The sequence below is a fragment of the Microtus pennsylvanicus genome, chromosome 12 (assembly GCF_037038515.1).
Source record: "Microtus pennsylvanicus isolate mMicPen1 chromosome 12, mMicPen1.hap1, whole genome shotgun sequence".
In the NCBI taxonomy this organism is placed as follows: Eukaryota; Metazoa; Chordata; class Mammalia; order Rodentia; family Cricetidae; genus Microtus; species Microtus pennsylvanicus.
Genome location: NC_134590.1, coordinates 27,823,834 through 27,846,639, shown reverse-complemented (window position 1 = coordinate 27,846,639; position 22,806 = coordinate 27,823,834). Strand labels below are relative to the sequence as shown.

General features: G+C 36.8%; 1 protein-coding gene across 23 annotated transcripts in view; it reads left to right on the top strand.

Annotated features, from left to right (window-relative positions):
* Fip1l1 (factor interacting with PAPOLA and CPSF1) overlaps positions 1-22,806 on the top strand; it is a 62,706-nt gene that overhangs the window by 26,229 nt on the left and 13,671 nt on the right. For 6 of the 23 annotated variants that reach the window (XM_075943012.1, XM_075943015.1, XM_075943019.1 and 3 more), the window contains 4 exons: positions 2,503-2,610; positions 9,066-9,159; positions 10,365-10,521; positions 21,727-21,753. In XM_075943012.1, the coding sequence (XP_075799127.1) occupies positions 2,503-2,610; positions 9,066-9,159; positions 10,365-10,521; positions 21,727-21,753 (386 nt within the window). The remainder of the gene's footprint in view (positions 1-2,502; positions 2,611-9,065; positions 9,160-10,364; positions 10,522-21,726; positions 21,754-22,806) is intronic. The other 17 variants (XM_075943017.1, XM_075943013.1, XM_075943021.1 and 14 more) reach the window with 3 other exon arrangements.

Genomic DNA, 22,806 nt, shown 5'->3' with positions numbered 1-22,806 from the left:
TTGTTTTTTTATTAATGATGGTAAATCTGGTGAGTTACTTGTGGCTATACCTTTCTGGTTTTGCATCAAGTTCCTGTTTCCCCTTTTGCATTTAAGAATTAATTTTTGCATTGGGGATGTTGCTCAGTTTTAGAAAAATGTTTTGCCCTTAGCGTGTGCAAGTCCCAAAGTCTGGCGTAACATGTACAAGGCCCTCTGTCTGATTCCTAGCATCATTTAAATAATAATAATAATTTTGCGGAGAAACTGATTATAAGTGTTCTAACTTCCTAAGAACTTTAGCATCTGCTGATTTTTTTAAATAACTGAGTTGCTCTATAATGTCTATAAAACAGTGATTGATTTCTAAAATTTTGTTTAAATTATCTTTTTAATGGGTATGGGTGTTTTGCATGCGTGTAAGTCTGTGCACCACATGTGTGCATGGTACCCACAGAAGTGGGTTGGATCATTTGAAACAGACAAGGTTGTGGGCTACCTTGTGGGTGCGAAGACTCAAACCTAGGTCCTCTAGAAGAGCTCTCAGTGCTCTTAACCACTAAGCCATCTATTCATTTTTATTTGCTTTTATGAGTGTTTTGTCTGTGTGTGCCACATGTATATCTAGCTCCTGAGGAGGCAAGAAGAGGATGCTGGATCCCCTGGAGTGGAGTTAAAGGTGTTAGTGAGCCACCATATGTGGGTGCTAAGAACCAAACTTGGGTTATCTGAAAGGAGCAATAAGTACTCTTAACCGTTCAGGTATCTCCAGCTCCTGCTTTTCAATTTTTTGAAACAAGATTTTATTATGTAGCTTAGGCTAGCTCTAAACTCACAGTCCTTCCACCTCACCCTCTCTAGTACAGGCATTACCAACATTGCCTCACTAAATACATTAATTTTTAGGTATAAAAGAACATGGGGGGGTGCTTATAAGTTTGATTTATTTGTATTTATGGTGTGTGAATTTTATGTGTGATATATATATATATATATATATATATATATATATATATTAAATTGTTTTGATGTGTCAAATTTGGTTGGCGGAGTCTCTTCAAAATTGCTTTTGACTATGTGTGTGTGTATGTGTGTATGTATGTATTATGAGCTCTACTTTTTGGTGTTAGCAGAGTATTTCAAGCTCATCTTCTACTTCTGATCTCTTCTCAAGACATCCCCCCTTAGGAGGAAATACTAGTTTAAAAGCAAGATTAGGCTGGTAGCTGTGCTCATTTTACTGGGGTGTCATTTCTTTACAGGGCCTTTTTAGCACTTAACAGCTAGGAGGAAAGATAGCAATTTTAATATGAAAGTGTCACTTGCATATTTTTAAATAAAGTTTTAGTCATGAAATCATGTTTCTTTGACATCCAGTTTGACACCACAGAGTGCATCCTTTCTCCGCACTAGTCCATATTATGTCTCTTTTTCTCGTGGTGATAATCTGGCTCCCAACAGCTTCAGTATATTACTCATTTGATTCATAATCAAATACAGTCCTAATAGATTTGGAATTTCTGCTTAGCCATTAAAACACACACAATTAGAATAGAATTCAGGATTCGTTAGCAGTTCTTTCTGTTCTGTTTTAGACTGAGGATGAGTGGTGAAAACATCTATTCACATGCTATAGTCTTATTGGTTCTTTTAACCTGCTCACTCTTAGCATTTCTTTTCCTTTCTTTTCATACATGTAGGATATGGAACAAAGAGCCATGGTCGGGGAGGGCTCTCCAGTGGTGTCTGTGGAGTTGTTGCTCCAGGTTCACTTCAATTCGTTTGTAGTTCATTTTTCCTGGGTACTTGTTTCCAGAAGTAGACTTAGAAACGTGTATTTTTAGTAGCTTTGAAAGAACGTTGATCTTTCACAGGATTGGCAAGAATAGAAATAGCTGTCCTTACTTTTGTGATGGTCTTTTCTGTGGTGATCTTCCTGTCTCAGCCTTCCGAGTGTCATTGTGCCTAGCTAAACTTCGTGTGGAGCATGTCACTGGGGATTAAACAGCTGGAAATTTAAATGGAAAGAGTTAATCTTTGAAATGAAATTTTAGTTTATCAAAGTTTTTAAGAAACAAATTAGAGCCCTACTATTACCTGGTTGTACTGACAGCTATGTGTTATTGAAGAGCAAAGAGGAAACATTATGAGTTTTGATTGAGAGTTTATGAAATGGCAGAGATTGTTATTCATTCATAAAGGCACAGGAATTTGTTTCTTGATAATTATTTGGGCATAGCCTTGATTCTTTTTTCGTTTCTCCATCTTGACACCATACTATGTTGAAAAGTTTTTCTAACAGTGTTCTAGAGTTGATCAGATAACATCTAAATTAAATAACATCTAGATTAAAATGCCTCCAGGTGTTGGTTCTACAGCAAGCACTTTATGACGTAAAAGAATGGTACTGTAGGAACATATCAGAGCACCTGAGAAAAAGCATGCCAGGAAAAAGATAAACAGAACGAGGGGGGCTAGAGACAACAGTATGTAAGAAAAAACACAGAAAATTTATCTCACCAGAAACAGCACCTCTTCTCAGTCTCAGACAAGTACTGCCTCCAGAAAAGCCAGTTCAAGCGTTGGGAAGTGGCAGGATCGATATGGGAGGGCCGAGTCACCTGATCTAAGGTAAGGCTGATTTAAACATTGGCTACTTCCTCATCTTTAGATCATTGGTATTATTTTGTCTCTTAGTATATAATAAGGTAACTAGTTTTGAGACTATACCATATTTTTCCCCAGTGATGCTTTTTCAGATTGCAATTGAGGCATTTACTGAGAGCCAGCATGTGTCTTCCTCATCCTTTTGGCCTTTTATATTATGTAATTGTTACATTGAACCACACTAATGGGTGTTCTGAATTTATTTTTCTTTCCCCCTTGTTGCATGTTAATCTTTGCTCTTTTACATCTTTTTATGATATTCTCAGCTATTTTTCACTGCTTATACATGAAGTGCAACTTTCTGAACTCGCTTTGGGACTTGCAAAATTTGACTCCACAGAATCTTTCTATTTCTATCCAGCTACAGTGTAAAAGCCTACTCTTCCTGTAAGGTGGTCTACCAACTGCCCTTGTTAACAGGTTGACTCATGATCCCACCATCCATAGAATTTTGATTCATGTTCTAAATTTTGTATTTACAATGTGTACAGCCATAGACACACACTACAATTTCTCTAAGTCTGTGAAATGGGAATAACTTCATTCCTGAAGGATACAGTGAGCTGAGCACTGCTGTCCATAGAATGCATTGCCTATGATAGTACGAGAGATGACTATTTTAGTGTATGACTCAGATGTATTGACCAGGATAATTTTAAGATGCCCTTTGAGATTTAAATGATTACAACCAAACAAGGACTAATTTTGTTATTTGGCTTTGTTTTGTGTTGTTGAAGAATTTTATGCTTCCTATATGAATTTTATGCTTCCTATGTGTAAGTCATGTACTAATGATCTTGTGGTGGTTTGATTTTAATCACTTTTGTTTAAAAGCTTTTAGATATGTAAATTATGGCAGATGCTTTTGTTTGTAGCATTTTGCAAAAAGCAGGGGGGGGGGCAACACTATCAAAAGAAAGTTTGATTTTCATAGTTTTTTTTCCCCCTGTAGAAGCTTTATTATTCTTAGTGAATTGTAAAAATTTCTAGTCAGTTTGAGGTTTGCCATTAGAAAAGAATAAGTATTCATGTCAAATAAAAAAGTAGGCATTCATGTCAAAGACAGTATTTTGACTTTTTATAAAAATACCCTAATTATTGGTATAGGTATAACCAATAAGGTAAAAATTTTCAGAACAATTTTATGTGTGTGATTTTTGGTGGGTTAAGAATAAAAACAGGGTGGGGTGCTGAAGAGGTGGCTTTGAGATGAAAAGCACTTACTGCTCTTGCAGGCTTAGTTTCCATCACACACTGTGGTGGTTCACAATCACTGTCACTTCAGTTCTAGGCAATTGATGCCTTCTTCTGACCTCTATGGGCACCAGGCGTGCATGTAGTGCACAGACATGTGTGAACACAAACACTCTTACACATTAAATAAATAAAGCCCATGCCCATCAAAATACATAGTAGATTAAAAGAAGAGTGATAAAATAACTTATTTCAATAGTCTTCAGTGACAAATTTTAATTATACTTAAATGAAAGTAAAGTTTTACATGTGGAATTAAGAGAAATTTGAAATTATTTTAAGTAAAGTTAGTTCTGATATGTGGAGTCAAATAGAATGTTTTTCATATTGTTAGCAATGAAATGTAATTCAGAATTTTAATACTTGTATTAGTGATATTATATAATAATTTGATGTCGTGCATAGTAATTGAATTTATATTTATCCTGGCCAGCAAAATTACCTCCCAGATTGACTTAGAGGCTTGATTCTGGGTTGGCTGAAAGATTGGAATCAAATGCAAGCTTACAGTGGAGTTTTGCGCTAGAATGATAGATGGAGCTGTACCGAGAGCTGGCATTGATAACATTTATAGACTAAGTGAGTCTTTTATGTAATGTTCATTTAATTTATAATTTCTGGCTTTCAGAAGGGTATTGTGTGTCTTCATTTGCAAGCTGTATGGTAGATATTTTACATTAGACATCCTACACAATACTTTCTCTACATTCTTCCATTGTTTGTGCTCTTCACGCCGTCTAAAATATCCTCATTCCCATTCGTGAATTTAAGTTGTCTTGTTTGTCGGTTCATTCTTTCCTACAGCAGCTCAAGAGAGGTTACAGCTATATGTTTAGATATATGACTTGATTGAGACAACTGGCTACATTTGTCTTTTATTCGGTCATATGGAAATTCAAACATTGGGGTTGGAGAGATGGTTCAGTGGTTAAGCTCACTTGTTGGTCTTGGACAGGATGTGGGTTCAGTTCACAGCTTCCATTGGAGGCTCACAACTGTCTAACTCTGGTTTCAGGGCATCATACCCCATCTTCTGCCTTTATAGGCACCACACACATAGTGAACAGATAAGCATGCAGGAAAAGCATCTGTACATATAAAATAAATAAATCTATTGTTTTAATATAAGAAAAGCTCAGATGCTATTTTTTTCTGAGAGAACAAATCTTTGAAATGTGTCTGCTGCTTAGTTTTTATTAGGAACTCTTATGAAAAAAACCCTCAGACTATAAATATAAAGCTAGATGGTGTTCTGGATTTTCTTTGTAGAGATGACTCATTTGTAAACTTGACTTCACACAGTGGTGTCATCTGCATTTTACTCACACGTATTATCACCTTGGGTTTGGATCCTTAGAAAGAGAGATGTGCTAGTTAAGAACGTTTGCTCTTCCTTAGATGAAACTTTACCATTGTTGGGCTCGCCTGATATTATTAAGCCTCACACTGTTGTGCTTTACACAGCATTTAAGAGTGGATCTGTGAAATATACTTTTGCTTTTGTCATACAGATAAGCACATTTTGTCTGGTTTTGGTACTTTTTAAAGCATATGGTTGTAATTCATTTCTGAGTGCCAGTCAGTTTGGGGGCTCTAAGTGGTATTTGTTGGGTTTTGTCATACTTTTTTTTATAAGGAAATTATGTTTGCTTTTAATATTGTATTTTTCTTTTATAGTTAGCATCATTTTACAAAACTCTGGTTTTTTAAATGTAATATGTACTAGATTTTTTAGGCAAACACATTTCTTGTGTGTTTTATTACCAATAAAATTTAAAAATTACTGCAAACTATCATACTTTCTTCCAAAAATAATTCATTGGGTATAAGTTTGCTCTGTATTCTCATATAAAAATTCAAATAATGGTTGTTGTGTCATAAGTTGTAAGTTATAAATATAATTAAAGTACTCAATTAATACAAGTTCTAGAATTACCAACAAGCCATTTGCAGACTAATGCTTTTTATCATACACACTAGATAGCTGTGCGCTAGGATTCCTTTGCCCTTCCTGTTAAGTGGTTAGCTTAGACATAAAATGATGACAGAGATTGCAAATTGCTTCTGTCTGTATCTTAGTTTGACCTCTAATTGCCATTGAGAAATTCCAGTTTTATCTTTATTAGCTGCCCTTTATTCTTTCTGGGACATCAGAATCATCAAAATAAGACATTTTAATTTGATTTCAGAGATGATTTCGTAGTTGTAGGATATCTGCAAGATGGAAACTCTTATGAACAAGAGTCTACTGAAGCTGTAGATAAACTCAGATATCCAGAGTGGTTAGTTTCTGTCTCTGCTTTTTACCATACGGTTGAGTCTAATATGAAGAGTTGTGGTACTAGCAGTAGCTGACTCGGCATAGCTGAGCAGGTTTGGAGCCCGGTGAGCCTAGACGCACTATGCTGACATCTGCGTTCCGGCAGCTCTTGCTGTCGTGCAGCACTGCTGAGGGTTTTCATGGAGAGTTGGTAGAGAACTAGCATAACTTGAGGCCCTGGGTTTAATCCTCAAGATGGTGGAGTGGGAAAGTTAATGGGGATACAGTCAGGGACTAATGTGACTCAGTGTATTCACCCATAATGTGGCTCAGAACTAATGGAATTTTTAATTATTCCATTGTGTTACATGTTACTTATGTTTACTTTGCTACATCTATGAATATGTCATAACCCACTTGTGAACAAAATGTCAAATTCATTATAATAAAAGTGAATTAGTTGGTGTGTGTGGGTTTTTTTGTTGTTGTTGTTGTTGTTTTGTTTTTTACAAAAACCTGAGCAAGGAGGTCTTAGGGAATGGAGGCAACTGCAGTGTTTTGTACCTCCGTTGGGGCTGTGTTCTGAAAACCGACTTCTCCGCTGTTTTGCTTTTATAAACATGGTATTTACTATCTTGAATTTCTTGTGATTATCCCACTTAAAGCTGAGAAAACTAATTATGCTCTTCATTTAGGGAAAGTTGAAGAGCTGCTTGCTTCCTTCCTGATATTTCTGGAGTTCTTAAAACTGAAAATTCTGGTGATCAGTGCTAAGAGACAGTTTGTTAGCAGTCATCCCACAACAAAGTTAATCTTGTATTGAGGCTTGCTTTCCAGTGGACGCCTTTATTGAGTCAGGAAACTCGCAGTCCGAACAAATGTGGCAGAGTACTTTTGATGGAAATACTCTTCAGAACTGGGAGAGGGACCAATTCTGTGGTGGGAAATAGTAAGAAAGGAAGTAGATTTTGATATTGAAATTTTGGTGGTTGTAAACGGTGAGGAAATAAGCACCACATCTTACAGTATGTAGGAGTCCAAGGGCAGAGGGCACATGCTTTAATAGGAAGCGGTGATCTGCATAGTTTTGTATTATTTTAAGGTACAAATTCGAGGACTTTTTGCTTTCCTTGTGTTTGGATTTTTCTCCTATATGTAAAAGTCTGGCTATTTCCCCAATTATAGCGGAGGATATTAAGTTCTATGAATCTCAGGGGCTTAGTGGTTATAAGAACTTGCTGCTCTTGCAAAGGATTGGTGTTTGATTCCCAGCACCTCACATTCTGTGGCTGTGAGCTGCCTGTAACTACAGAACTCCAACTCCCTGGAATCTAACACTTTTATTCTGGCCTGCGTGGGTACCTGCGCAGAACTGAATAAAAATGAAAATAAATGTTTAAACAGAATGTCTCTACGATTTGTGCACTACTCTTGCTCATTGCTTTTATGGGATGCTAGGAAGTCAGTGATTCACATACAGTTAGAAAGGCTTGAATGTTGTTTTGTTGTCTTAAAAGTGCAGGAGTAAGTCAGCACAACGTGGTCATTATTGACATTGATTTGTATCTGAGCTTTTTACTAGAGGGCCAAGGCTGGTGTAGAAGACAGTGAAGGATCCTGACTTATATGTGGATGACATCCCTGATATCCTTGTGTACTTCAATGATGGGCACTCCTTATTCTCAGGGCTGTAAAATAATAGTTACTGGAAACAAATTTGCTAATGCATTATTTCCAGGAAAGCCCTCATGTTTTCAAAGGTGAATTACTTACCTTGTTGGAAAGAAGCACATGTAGTTCATGAGGTTAGAAGGTTTCAGATATGAAAATTAGTTTTACCATCCAATTATTATGTCAATTAGTTGTACTCTGCACTTTGTTGTTACCATATACAACAAATATACCCTAATTTTGTTTTGTATTTGTTTCTTTCACCTTTGATAGATTTCTTTTAAGGATTTTTTCTTCTGTGAAGTTTAGAGTGTGAATTGTTAGTACTGAAAAGCAAAACACTTCTTCTTTTTTTTTTATTATTTATTTATTTTTCGAGACAGGGTTTCTCCGTAGCTTTTGGTTCCTGTCCTGGAACTAGCTCTTGTAGACCAGGCTGGCCTCGAACTCACAGAGATCCGCCTGCCTCTGCCTCCCGAGTGCTGGGATTAAAGGCGTGCGCCACCACCGCCCGGCTAAAACACTTCTTTCATCCACTTTTCATAGCCTGTTCTGCAAGTGATTTCCTCTTTCTTGTTCAGCATATACGCTCTAAAAGCCCTTCCTCAACTACGTAATAGCTTTTATTAAAAAAGAAAAATTAGCCTACTGAGTGTCTATTTTAGGTGTGTAACATGATTTCTGGTAGATAATTTATCTTTACCTCTCAAATTTGAGAAGGATCGTACATAGCAATGACAGGTAAGCCAGGCTTCTGAGTGCTTAGAGTGTTAGCCTAAAGGAGAGTAACTAGAAGGGAAAACATGGTTTCATTTTTTTCTTTTAAGGTCTCAAAGCCTGGACTGTAGCACTATGGAGAATGGTGTATGTGGTGTGTTTGTGTGTGAAAATGACCATGATCTCTTTTCTAGCCCTTCTGGAGAACTCCAAGGGTTTGAGGAATAGAATTACTTGTGGAACTGCAGTGCTTCACACATTTTATTTCAGCTGGTCTAGCATTTACTATCTGATTCTATTCCACAAAGATAAATTTGTTTGCAAACTACTTTAGTAAAATGATATTCTTTTAAATATCAAATTGCAAAGTAGTGAGAACAATCTACTTCAGAGAAATTCTTTCAATAAATTTTTACTTTAAAAGTACATCATAAAGGCTGTTTATTTGTTAATATTTCTGTTATTCTTCATTCATCTAACTAGACGAAACTAAATTGCTTCAACTCTTGTGTTTCAGGAGATTGCCCGGTGCAATTGATGTCATTGGTCAAACAATAACCATCAGCCGAGTAGAAGGAAGACGGCGGGCAAACGAAAACAGCAATATACAGGTTTTGTATTTAAAATCAGCTGTTCTGTAGTCTAGTTTCATCGATGCAATGTATGTATGTAGACCCCTGAAGTGCTAGTCAGTGTTAGTTGCTTTCATTGTTATGAAGGGATTTCATATGCAAAACCTTCAGCGTTATTTGTACTTACTGGAAAAGCTTTCCATTTAGAATTTATAACCTCTCAGTTCCTGTGAGTGAAATTTTCCTTTCCTTGTTATGAACAATACTATATAATCTCATTGAAAAGAAAATGAAGGGGAAAGAATCTAGAGCTCTACCACCTAGCTGTTTATTGTCAACAAAGTATATTAAATACGCTTTTTTTAGCATTTTAAAGGTAATTTTTGTAAACATAGAAGATAGTTCTTCTTACCATTAAAATGTTAAGATTTCTTGAGATGGTTTCCAATTTTACTAGATTATGAGTAGAATACTCAGAAAATTATTGTACTTAAATGTAGAAAAAAATTAATAAAAATTAACATATTTAAATGGTATGTTTTAGTAAGAATTCAGGAGTGTAAATATATATTGCATTAGCTTGTTTTGCTATTAAGCTCATTGCATATCAGAATCTGTCATGTGACTGTTAGACATTCCAATTTGTGGAGGTCACCTTCCTGCATTGCTTTAGTAAGTTTGGATTTTCTTGTTCTTAGCTATTCGCACAGTCAACACTGCATTCTTTTTCAGTGGGAACTTTTGCTCTTAACAGATGCTCACATGAAAAGTTATTTACATTCATAGCTGCTTATTTTCCACCTGTTAATAAATGTTTAACACTTTCCATGTGGAGATATTAGGTCCTCATATGCCTGCCTACTTGCATATGAATTTCTTAGGGCATAATTTATACTGACTGTAACTAACTCCAGCACTTAAACTTTGCCTGAGATTAAAGTGTGGTATTTGCTGTATTGTGTTTATGAAGTGTTTGTTTATAACCTGATGCTTTGTTAATTTTTACTGAAAAAAAAACATTTTTGGTAGTCTAATTTTTAATCCTAGGCTTTGAGTATGAACATTTTAAAAAGTAGGTGTATGAGCTTGTACTCAAGTATGTACATATAACACACATGGCTTAGAAATATTACCCCCCCCCCACCATGTGCCTTTTATTTCCCTTTTTAGAATGAATGGAGTGAACTGACCAAACTCTGCTCAACATTTATTTAGCGTGCTGATGAATTATGCTTTACTTTTAGGTCCTTTCTGACAGATCTGCTACTGAAGTGGACAACAATTTCAGCAAACCACCTCCATTTTTCCCGCCAGGGGCTCCTCCTACTCACCTTCCACCGCCTCCATTTCTTCCACCTCCTCCAACTGTCAGCACTGCTCCTCCTCTGATCCCACCTCCAGGTAGGAAGCAGGGAGAGGCCTTTCACTAGTACCTAGTGTTCCTTTACTTTGATCTGGGAAGTGGAAATCTGTATCCGGAAACACTACTTTGATTGATTATTCTACATTAAAAGTAACATTTTATCTTTAGTAGATTCATACTGAATCTTGTTATTTATTCTTGTATTTATTATTTATTATATCTTGTTATTTTAGCTTAGCAGAGATAATACTTTAAAGTAGAAAAGGATAAACAGATTTTTATAGGATTTTTATAGTATTGACCTTGACTATAAAAATAGCCACAAACTGAAGATGCTATTATTGTGTTGATTTGTATTGAAAAAGGTTTTACACTTTCTCTTAGAATTAAATAGGTCCAAAAAATGATACATTGTGAGATTGGAATTAGTCTAGTGATCAGAATCTGTGTGATGGGTTCCATTTAGGAGATAACCACTGAGTCTTGGGTGTTTAATGTTTATTTCTTAACACAACACAGAAATTCAATGTTATGTTTTTAACTACTTTGAGAGTTAGAAACTCAGAGCACTAGTAATACAAGAAAAAGTCTCCAAAACTCACCCAGTGGACTTCTTACCTTCCTTCAGTAAGTTTTCAGTGCTTCTTGCCTTAACCAGCTTTTTGGGACACCAGCAGCTTGATTGACATTTAATTTACAGTCTTCCCTAGGAGAATGCCAATAGTAAGTGGAAACTGTTTTCAGGTCCCTTGGATTACAAGGAAGCATGCCTTAGGATTTGCCTTCTCTTTTTACTCAGTACATGTGGCTTCTACTTACTCTTGTACCGTGACTGAGCCGCCTGCTGTAAGGTGTCTGTTGTGCTCAGTCCAGAACCAGCCTGCTTCTTCCCCGGTGCTTATCCCTACCTGCAGATGTCAGCTCCCCGTCTGCCCTGTGTTCTTAACACCTTACAGTCCTTTACTCTCACTTCAACTTTGAAATAAGATGAGGAAATATCACGAGAAATGGTTTGAGACAAATGTGTTCTTTTGGACTAGAGGCCAATGCAGTAGGACAGATGTTCCTCCCCAGGGTAGTGTTTCTAGACAGACGGAGCACAGTCATCTTAGACTCCGCCTGTGACTCTTGAGTCTTTGTGGAGAATTAACCAGATGAAAGGGACTTAGGTGATTCATAATGATAATGTGCTTCTTAAATGAAACCCGTATTCTCGAGAAGATAAGAAAAGGGGATAAGATGCAAAATAATGAAGCTTTGAATATGCTCAACTTTACTAGTACTAAAGTTCGTTATTAATACTAAAATTCTTTACTAGTATTGAAGTTTCTTTTTGAAAATTTAAAACTCTTTAAAATTTTTATTTTAATCAAATATTTTATTGTTTTTATTGAGTTATATGTATTTTTCTGCTCCCTTCCCTTCCTCTTCCCTTCTAACCTCTTCCATGATCCCCACACTCCCAATTTATGCAGGAGATCTTGTCTTTTTCTACTTCCCATATAGATTAGATCCGTGTATGTCTCTCTTAGGGTCTTCTTTGTTGTAATCAACAAATACTGTATTTGTTTATGATGCTCAGTGGTTTTTTTTTTAATTCATTTATTTTAATGTGTGTTGGTATTTTGCTTGCAAGTATTTCCATGTGAGGGTGTTGGATCCCCAGGAACTGGAATTACAGACAGTTGTGAGTTGCCATGTGGGTGCTGGGGATTGAACCCAGGTCCTGTGGAAGAACAGTCAGTACTTAAACTATATCCCCAGCTCCACAATGTGTTTTGATTTATGTATTTTCATTATGGAATAATTTTAAGCTTATTAACATGCCTTCATTTTACGTAGTCACCATATTTTATGGTAAAACTATTTAAAATCTATCCTTTAAAAATTTTGAATTTATTTATATATATATGTTCACGTGTGTCATGTGTGAGTACGTGTACATATGTTCACGTGTCCGTAGAGGCCAGAGGTACAGATCCCTCTGCAGCTGTACATGTTGCTGTGAACTGCCTAATATGGGTTCTGAGAACTGACTTCAGGTCCTCTTAACAGCTGATCCACCTCTCTAGCCTCAGAATCTTTTCTTTAAGCTATTTTGAAATAAATAGTTGTAACTAACTGTGGTCTTTGCTGTACAGTAAATGTATAAGACTGAAACTCTGTACCCTAGCAAACAACATTTCCCATTTCTAACTCATCCCAGCTTCTGTTAATTTCTGTTCTGCTCTGCATTTTTCTGAGTTTGTGTTAGATTTCACATGTGAGTTCATCCATTCAGTCTTAGACTCCTTGTATTTGTTTTGATTCACTTAGCATAATGTTTTTCAGATGCATGTATGTTTTTGCATGTGACTGAGAAAAATTTAAAACAATGTTACTTACTAATAGTGCAGTATCTTCATATGGCTAACATTTTTATATGTAAGTTTAAAACACATTGACCAAGACAGCAGAAGGGAAGGTATGAAGTAGTGAAGAGGACTTTGGGTTACAGAATACTAGGAGACTGTAGGATATTGGTGATAGGCAATGGAAGTTTTTCATTTTAGCAGATGGTAAAATTACACTAATTTCTTTGCCATTTTACGCTTATTTATATTAACAATAGTATTAGGCTGAAACAATGGCTCACTGGGTTAGGCACTTGTTACCAAGCCTGATGATCTGAATTTGATTCTAGGATCCACATGTAAAAGGAGAGTATTGACTTCTTGACATCTAGTTGACTCCCTACTTCTACCACCCCTCCTACATACAAAATAAATCAAATGAAAGCAAAATAGATAATTTTTAAAAGATATTTATTTTGTTGCAGTGTTTTACCTGCATGCATGCCTACATGACAGAAGAGGGCACCAGATCTCATTCTAGCTGGCTGTGAGCCACTATGTGGTTGCTGGGAATTGAACTCAGGACCTCTGGAAGAACGGTCAGTTCTTAACCTCTGAGCCATCTCTCCAGCCCCAAAATATGTAATTTTTATGAAGGTAACAAGTCTTTGAATAATGTTCAGGTTATCTGTGACATTGTACTATATAGTACCATTTTCCTGTAGATTAGTCGAATTATAAAGTTAATGCTCAGTTTCCTGCTTTCCCTCCTTACTTAAGTAGTATGCGACCACGGCATGTTTGCTACCTGGAGTTATCAGTCCATTCCATTTGAATTGGTCCTATTTTTACTCTTGTGTGTGCTGTTCCCACATATATAAGTCTGTGTCTCCCACAGTGCGAGTCTTGTGTATACACTGGCATTCCCTGAGTATGTTGGCTGATAGAACTAGCCAGTCACATGTTTATGTTTCCATGCACCACATGTGGCTTTCAGATTGCGAGGTAGTGCATTCACTCAGTTTTGCACAGCTGAACTGTGTGGATTTGTAGGCACTCACCAGCTAAGTGAGAGCAGGATGTACAGGTGCCGTGGGATTGAAGCCACTGTAGAATCTCATGTGCCTTGTAAAAGAAAGCTGGGTCGGCTAGAGTCTCTTCAGGTACTGCCTCTTGAAAGGTACTTTGTTTTTCTTAAACACCCTTTTTTTAAAAAAAAAAATTATTTTTGGAAACATAAAGGAGGAAAATCCTTTTGAGACTTTCTTTAAATTTATTTTAATAGTAACTTTTCATAAAACTAATTCTCTCTAAATATTATACATATAGTAATGTCCATACTTTTGGATGTTAATAGCTTTTTCTTATTAAGAAAATAAAATGATGGGGATGGAGAGATGGTTCAGAGGTTAAAAGCATTGACCGCTCTTCCAGAGGTTTTGAATTCAATTTCCAGCAACCACATGGTGGCTAACAACCATCTATAATGAAATCTGATGCCCTCTTCTGGTGTGCAGGCAAACATGCAGACAGAACACAGTATACATAATAAGTAAGTAAATAAATAGATAAATGATCTTTAAAGAAACAGAAAGAAAATGATACTACATGTTTAGATTTGCTTGGAATAGACCTAACTTATAAGACCAATCTGGCCTTGAACTCACAGAGATCTGCCAGCATCTGCTTTCCAAGTGCTGGTATTAAAAGGCGTGCACCACTACCATTTGACCTACTTTACACCTTTTATCATAGCCTAAGTAAATTCATAGATATCCCCTGGTTTGGAAGTTGAAATTTGTGGTCAACTCTCGAGGTTTATAAGAATACTCACGTAATGAGTGTTCTTAAATAGTTCTTAAAATTATGGCCTGATAGGTATGGAGAGATGGTTCAGCCTCTAAATGCTTACTGCTTTTGCAAAAGACCTGGGTTCAGTTCCCAGCACCCTCATGGTAGTACACATCCATCCGTGACTCCAGCTCCAAAGGATCTGATGCTCTCTTCAGACATCCAAGAGTACTGGGCATGCATGTGTCACATTTATTTATACGAAACAGCCACATACATAAATAACATCTTAAAAAAAATTTTAAATGTAAGTTAACAGAAACAGCTCTTTCCCAAGACACTGTCAGCTAGTCGATAGGAGATATATTGTCTTCTCTTTCCCTCAAACATCCATCTGCAGACATGTGTGAACCAAATCTCCTCAGGAACACAGAGGGACAGAAAATGAAGAAGAGGCTACTTCAGACATAGATGGAGAGACTTCTGGAAATGCTAAAATACTTAATATAACCACAGTAGTAGTGGTAATTTGACAACAAATAGTAATTAGTCATAATTTCTGTAATTTACAATCTTTTCACTGTCTAATGAATCAAAAAATTTTATAATATGCTTCAGGAAAACTTTAGTAGGGGTCTGTGCTTTTCAAAGTAATAATTGAACCACTAAACCAGTTTATCTAGTACATTGAATGCTTCCTTTCTAAGGTACTGCTTTGAGTACAGTCCATCTGTAAACTCATTTGTTTTAGAATGACACCTGAAATGGATACTAGTGAGGTTTTAAAATTTAAGTGATTAACTTGAAAATAATAGAACTGCACAATGCCATACAGGTTTCTGTCTGTTCTCTTTACTAAGCAAGTTGCAGTGGATCTGTACCTGCTAAGAAGGCTCTGTCACAGGACTGTGCATGTGCACTATTGAATATAGCATCTTAGAATTTTTCCTCCCCTTTAGGGTGATGGGCATAGATACTTCTGAGTTCAGAGGTCAGGGGACCTGTAAAGAGCAGAATTAGATATTCTTTAATCCATTCAGTTACTGGGCTTGCATTATCTTATGTTTAGCTGGATGCATTAGTTTTGAAATAATTGAAAATTAGAGTAAAATACTGTAAAATTAGTAGGATTGGTGTTCTAGGCCAGCTTATTTTTTATGTCAATGATTGTTGTCAAATGTTTGTATTCATTATTTTAACCATTTGTGACTGTTATTTATTTTGTTACATCACATCCCTAAACCTTTTCGTCATCCATCCCCACCGTGTTTCTGCCTAGTCAAGACTCACTACATCAATTCCCAGGTGTTGGTCTCTGTTCTTCTTGTCTCTGCATTTTATTTTTCTAGGTTGCTTATAGAGGAATGATCATGTTTGTCCATTGGTGTTTGGCTTATTTTGTTTCTAAAAAAGAATTTGATGATATTGAACTAATTTTAGGGAAAGCTTATAATTTAGACTTTTGAATGTTAATTTGCTTTGCTGTTACATTCTGTTTTATATGTTAATTTTATAGCTATTGAAAGCTTAAGATGAGTTTTTCATGTCCCTTTTTGTATGGATACTGAAACCATAATGCTGTCTGTTGTGTAGGGGTGGGTGTCACCAGCCTTCACATGGTGTGCTCCTGTGGAGGCGAGAGGTCCACTTCACGTGTCTTTCTCTACTGCTCTCTGCCTTATTAGGTGAGGCAGGATTTCTCAGCTCTTACTGCTCCTGGAGCTTGACTGCTCAGCTAGGCTGGCTGGCCAGGTAGTCTTGGTCTGCCTGTCTGCTGTGCTTCCCCGCAGATTTGGATTACAGGTGCACTCCCTTATCCTGCACTTTTACATGACTGTAGTCTCAGGTATGTTGCTTCCATAGCAAGCACTTGTGCCGTCTACCATGCCGTTAAAAAGAAAAGCCCATGTTGACCTCAGACTTAATAGCAGTCCTCCTGCCTCTGCATACCCAAGTGTTAAGATTACAGGTATGAGCCCCACATTTAATTTTTTTTTTTTTAATGATAGGGTCTGTGTAGCAAACCTTAAACTTCTGTTCTTGTCTCCACCTTCATGGTGCTAGGTTTACAGTCATTTGTAACCATGTCCAGTTTGTGGAGTTCTGGGATCAAACCCAGGGTTTTTGGCAAGGAACTGCACTGAGTAAGCTAAGTCCTCAGTGTGCCATTATCATTGCAGTTTGTAGAGCTGAAGTGTGCTTTCATATCTGCCTGTTTCCTCCGTTCGTCCAGTAATTTTAGTATGTTAGATCTGATAAAATCAACTGTAAGTTTTCTCTAAAACATTGGCATTTCTATCAAATATGTTTTAATTGGAGATGAAATTTTATTTTCTGTAGGAATTAAATTTTATAAATTAGATTGAGTGATACTAAAAAATATAAAATCTTATGCTTTTGATAGTGTTTTAGAAAAGAAATATGCTGGAACTCAGTTGATTTAAATTTTGTGATCATAGATTGTAAATCATACCTTTACAATGACTTTCTTCTTTTGCAACTTGCAAAACAGCACTTTATAGTATTCTGCAGTGTTCTGTGTATGTGTCTGTGCTCATGTGCTTAGTTTGTAAAGCTTTTCTGTTAAGTGCTATTTTTAAAAATACACATTTCCGACTTTGGCTTACATTAAAAATAGCTTATGCCAGGCTTTTCTAGACTTACATTATAGCACTAATAAGGTTTGGAATTTAGTGAAAAACAGAATTCACATAATTCTGCCCCTTTTCCCCTTTGTTTTGAACTTATTAGAGAAAAGATAGGTAGGTACTATTGTGTTTCTAATACTACGTTACAAATTATCTAGAATGTAGTAGCTTAAAAATCATATTGTTACTGTCTGGGTTAGGAATCTAGGAGTAGGAAAAGTTTTCTACCTGAACCTTTCTCTCAGTCTTCACAGTCATTTCTAAGGATTTAACTAAGGAAGGTTAGTCTCTAAACTCACTTGATAAAAGTCAGCTTTCTTGTTTTAAAAGATTTATTTATTTTCATTTTATGTGTATGTGACATGCATACTTGGTTACCTGTTGAGATCAGAATAGAGTGTGTCAGATCCCCTGGAAGGGGAATTACAGTGTTTCTGCATATGGTGAGTGCAGGGAGCTAAACCCAAAGAGTAGCCACAGGAAGTCCTCTGTTTCCATCCTTTTCTTCTTTTTCTAGATTGTGGGCTGAAAGGACTTGAGGTCCTCACTGGCTGTGGTTTTTCCCAACATCTGAGGTAGCCATTGGAAGACTGCCAGCAAAGTAGAAATCACTGTCTTTTGTAGCCCATTCTTGGAAGTGGTCTTACTATTTTTGCTGGTTTTGTCTTGCATATGCCATACAATAGCTGTGATGTCCTGCTAGAAATCCTTAATAAATAAAAAAAAAAAAAAGATGATTCAAATACCAGAAGTATGCAAAGGCATTTGTACCAGGACGAAGGAATTATAGAACCATGTCAGAAGCTCCCTAGTGTGGTTCTACAAATCACTGATGAAAATAAGTTTATTTAAAGATAATTTTTGGTGTTTTGTTTTGCTTTGTTTTTTATGTGTCTTGAATATTTACAGAAATTCCTGGTACAGGTAACTTTTTGTTGTTTTTTAAATATTTTCAGGAGTACAGCCTTTCTGTTTCTTTGCCTCAGTCCCCAGGTGGGATTTTAGCCTCCCCCACTTTTTTTTCCCCCTTGAGAAAAAAGTTTCTGTATGTAGCCCTGGCTGTCCTGGAACTAGTTTTGTAGACCAGGCTGGCCTCGAACTCACAAAGATCCTCTTGTGTCTGCTGGAATTAAAGGCGTGCGCCACCCCCTTTACATTTAGGAATAATCATGACATACAGAAAAAGGTAAACGTTTTGTCTGTCTGTCTGTTTGTGTCTGTTCATCCTCCCACTCCCTCTGAGTGTCTAACAGTAGTATATATTGTTGATGTGTTTTAGTCTTAGGAAAATAATGCCTTTGCTTTATAAAAATTTAAAGTTGGTTTTACTTTTCAACTGTATTACTGAGTCTCTTAAAGATAAGGTTAGAAGTGTGGGTTATAATCCAGTGTTCTCAGTGTGATCCCAGGCTAACAACTTCATCTCCTGAGGATTTCTTGGCAATACAGATATGTTTTTATATTATGTTAGACATTTTGAATGAGAATCTCTAGAATGTCCCAGCAGTCTGTGCTCACAAACTCCAGGTGGTTCTGATGCAGGGAAGTGCGTGAATGTGAATGGATAATTACTTTGCTGAAGCTTATATTATCACTAGGGAAGGCTTTCCAGACAAATAATCATTTTTGTAGATAAATAAAATAAGGCCAGAAGTGTGGTACAGGCCTTTAACCACAGAGTTCGGAAGGCAGATGCAGGTAGATGTCTATGAGTTCAAGGCCAGAATGTTTATCTAGAGAGTTTTAGACTAGCCAAGGCTACATAATGAGACCTTGTCTCAGAGCAAAACAAAAACATACATACATACATACGTACATGCAATTATACATACATATACAAAAGAAGCAAAGCACTTGATTTGTATGTTTGAGTCTATTGGAGTTGTCCAAGGAAGGAAAAAGTGGATTTGGGGAATGAATTTTCCATTCCTTACATTCTTGTTTTGTTTTGTTTCTTTAATAAGTGTTAAATATTGGAGATTTTTAAGTGAAAATGGTTTTCCGTTATATCACTTGCTAAACTTCCTTAGTTGTTTGAAAATGTTTCTGGGAAGTGTCAAGGAATTGGTTGTGTGTTTCATCGGCTTCATAGTCCTTTCCGTGACCAAGTGTTTACACTGAAGCAGAATCTTAGGAAGTAAGTCTCACTGGAAGAGCCTTTTCTAGCGTGAAGTTTTCTGTTGTACGGTCACCAACTGGAAAGACAACTGTATCTGATGTTTTTTCTTTTACTCTATTCTTAGTTGATTTTGATACTACTATATAGTAAGATTAAAGTTAAAGGCAGATAATAATTGTTTTAGTTAGGATATCTAATGCTGTGATAAAACACTATGAGCAAAAACAGCTTTGGGAGGAAGGGTTTTATTTTTATTTGACTTACTCTTCCACATCATAGTCTATCTTCAAAGGAACTCAAGGCAGGAACAAGGAGGCAGGAACTGAAGCAAAGTTTTTGCTGCTTACTGGCTTCTTCCTCCTGGTTTGCTCAGCTTGCTTTCTTATACAACTCAGGGTGTCAGGGTGGGCGGGTTGGGCCCACCCACAGTAAGCTGTGTCCTCCCACATCAATCATTCTTTAAGAAAATGTTGGACAGACTTGCCTATGGAATAGTCTTATGGAGACATTTTCTGAGTTGATAGTCCCTTTTCCCAAATGACACCAGCTTGTATCAAATTGACACAAAACTAACCAACAGAGTAATTTTATTGCTCTTAGAGGAATTAACTTGGTCATATGCCTTCGGTATTTGTTTTCAGTTTACATACTTTTGAGGACTAAGTTTTGAAGGCCCCGACTAGTAATTGTGCCATTTTTGCACAAATTCTCATTGTAGTAAGTGTAGCCGAGTAGCGCTTGTTATTCATAAACGCACTTAGATCGCATTACTAGAATGAAAGTATCACAGAGTGGGAACTGATCTAGTAGTAGTCTTACACATTAAAAACATTATTAAATGTGAAACAGTCGGTAGTATATATAAAAACATACTGTGCCTGCCTGCCTGCCTGCCTTCCCTCATTTAGCTTTGCAGTTGGGATTCTTGGTTAGAGCTATCTGCTAGACATCAGTGGATATGAGAGGCATCAGACCAAAACCTTGGGAAAGCTGAAAATGGGATTGCCTGTGTTAGTTTGGTAGGTTGGGAATGCCATGGCTGACCTATGTACTTTTTCACTCTTGCTGGTTTTATAGCCTTTTATTTCGTGGGATTAAATCAGGTACTTGGGTCTGTGTTTTAAGGCCAAATGCTGTCTTAAGTTCTTATTCATGACAGCCTTCTTCCAGTAAAACATGTCGGTCAGAACATTTCACAGTCAGCCTGCTGCAGCTTTCCATGGTCACGAACACCTGAAAGTCTGCAGTTAGCAAGTGGATTTGTTCCCCTCCTTTGAGCTAATTTTGGTACAGTTTTAAAGATAAGATTTAGTAAACTGTTTGAATAATTGAATTTATTGATAATATAAAACTTTTAATAAAAAAGCTGAATTTTTTTCTTACTTGTGAGGCCTTTTTTTTTTTTTTTTTTTTTTTTTTTTGGTTTTTCGAGACAGGGTTTCTCTGTGGCTTTGGAGCCTGTCCTGGCACTAGCTCTTGTAGACCAGGCTGGTCTCGAACTCACAGAGATCCGCCTGCCTCTACCTCCCAAGTGCTGGGATTAAAGGCGTGCGCCACCACTGCCTGGCAGGCCATTTTTTTTTTAACTAAAGGTAGTTCCAGTTTTCATGTTATACATTGGCTTTCATGTATTTCTTAAATTTAAAATTAGGATTTACTTTTAGTTACTTAGTACTTAACAGGGACATTTCACCAGTATAAATTTAGAATGTTCATGTATAGTTTATTTCTTAGAGGCTATGTGTTACAAAGAATTGAGTGACACTCCAGTATTGCTTTGCTAACACCTATAGAAGGCAATTATGTGTTTTTGTTCATGTGGGTGTGGGTGTATGCATGTGTTCATATGTAAGTTTCTTATGCCTTCTTTTCCGCTTCTTCAAATCAAAGAGTATTGACTATTGACTCCTGGCAACCGCAGCAAAGCAATCTTCACACTTGAGTGGCCCACACTGGCCTCACCGTAATCTTTACCTACATGCAGTATTTACATTAAGTGTTAAACTAACAAAATTGGTTTCTGATGACCAAATTTAGTGAGTTTTTCCACATTACGGAGTTTGATATTTTGTGTCACATGTGTGCTTTTTAAGTGATGTGCCATTTAACTTCATTTGTGATTCCAGCTAGTGGGGCAATCTTGTTATGAAGTTGGTAGACTGGTTTTTCATCAGGGAAGTTGGATGCTGTACTTGAATCGTTGGTCTGCAAGAAAACAGAGCGCTTCTCTTGAGTGCTAAGCCAGGGTGCCGAGACAGGGGTTTTATTTCAAAGTTGTTTTGGTGATGGCATAAAAACATACCAGGTTCTGAAATCCAGTTACTATATTAAATTTCATCACTTGTTTTTTAGGTATTCCAATAACTGTACCACCTCCAGGTAAAACTTTTTTCATGTTTTCTCCATCATTGTTAATGAACATGAAATTTCAAGCTTATCGTTACAGGAGGGACGGTGTTGATGCGGTTAGAATGTGCACTAGGCCACTGGGATTTCAAGGTCCTATTTTCAGCTCTGCCTGTGCTTCATTCCAGTTTTAAGACGTTTAGTTTTCTTAGGCCTGTCTTACCCATTTCTGTAGAAATAGATATTCTCACCTTATCAATTTATGAGGAAAACAATAGAAGATATAAAATAAAATCACTCTTTGAAATGCTTTTTAGACCAATGATTTTGGTGTGTAAAAGTGACTCAGAGAAAAGAAAAATAATTTATCTTGACTTTATCACGACTTCTAATTGTTTACCCATTGTCATAATTCATTGTCATGAGAAAATATTTTTGAACTACAAAGCACTTGTATGGCTTAATAACTAGTCAAGTACTTGTTCTTAGAGGTATTCAGTTGGGCATTGCAGTAGTGTAGTCAGTAGGAGTGTTTCTGTAGCCAGTGCTGTCTTTATATATTTGTCAATGGTTTTTTATTGTGTAATGGTGACGCCAGTAGAAAGCATATTTACTGAGTTCAGTGTTAAAAACCAAGGGCTGTGAAGAAAATGGCTAGTGCTGATGCTGAGAAGAGCGGTCTGATTCCAAACGACCTGGGGGAGTAGAAGGGAAGTTGAGAATGCGCAGCTTAGTGTGCGTGCTCAGCTAGGAGTACAGTCACTGGCTGAGACAGGGCTGGCCAGGGCAAGTCTTAAGGGATTGTTTTGTCTTTTTAGTGTGAAATACAGTATGACTGTGAACCTGTGTCATGTGAGACATGGACTTGAGGACTACTGTGGTAGCTGCTAACCCTGGGCCTGCTTGATGGTGGTAGAAGAGTTACAGATGCTAAAACTGGACAGACTGACAAGCATAATGAACTTGAAATAGTTGGAAGCAGGGCTAAAGACTGAGTAAATGAAGTTTTGAGAAGAACGAGCACTGGAATTTCTGTCCCAGAGGACACTGGAAAGGAACCTTAGTGGAAAGTAGCCAGGAAGTAGA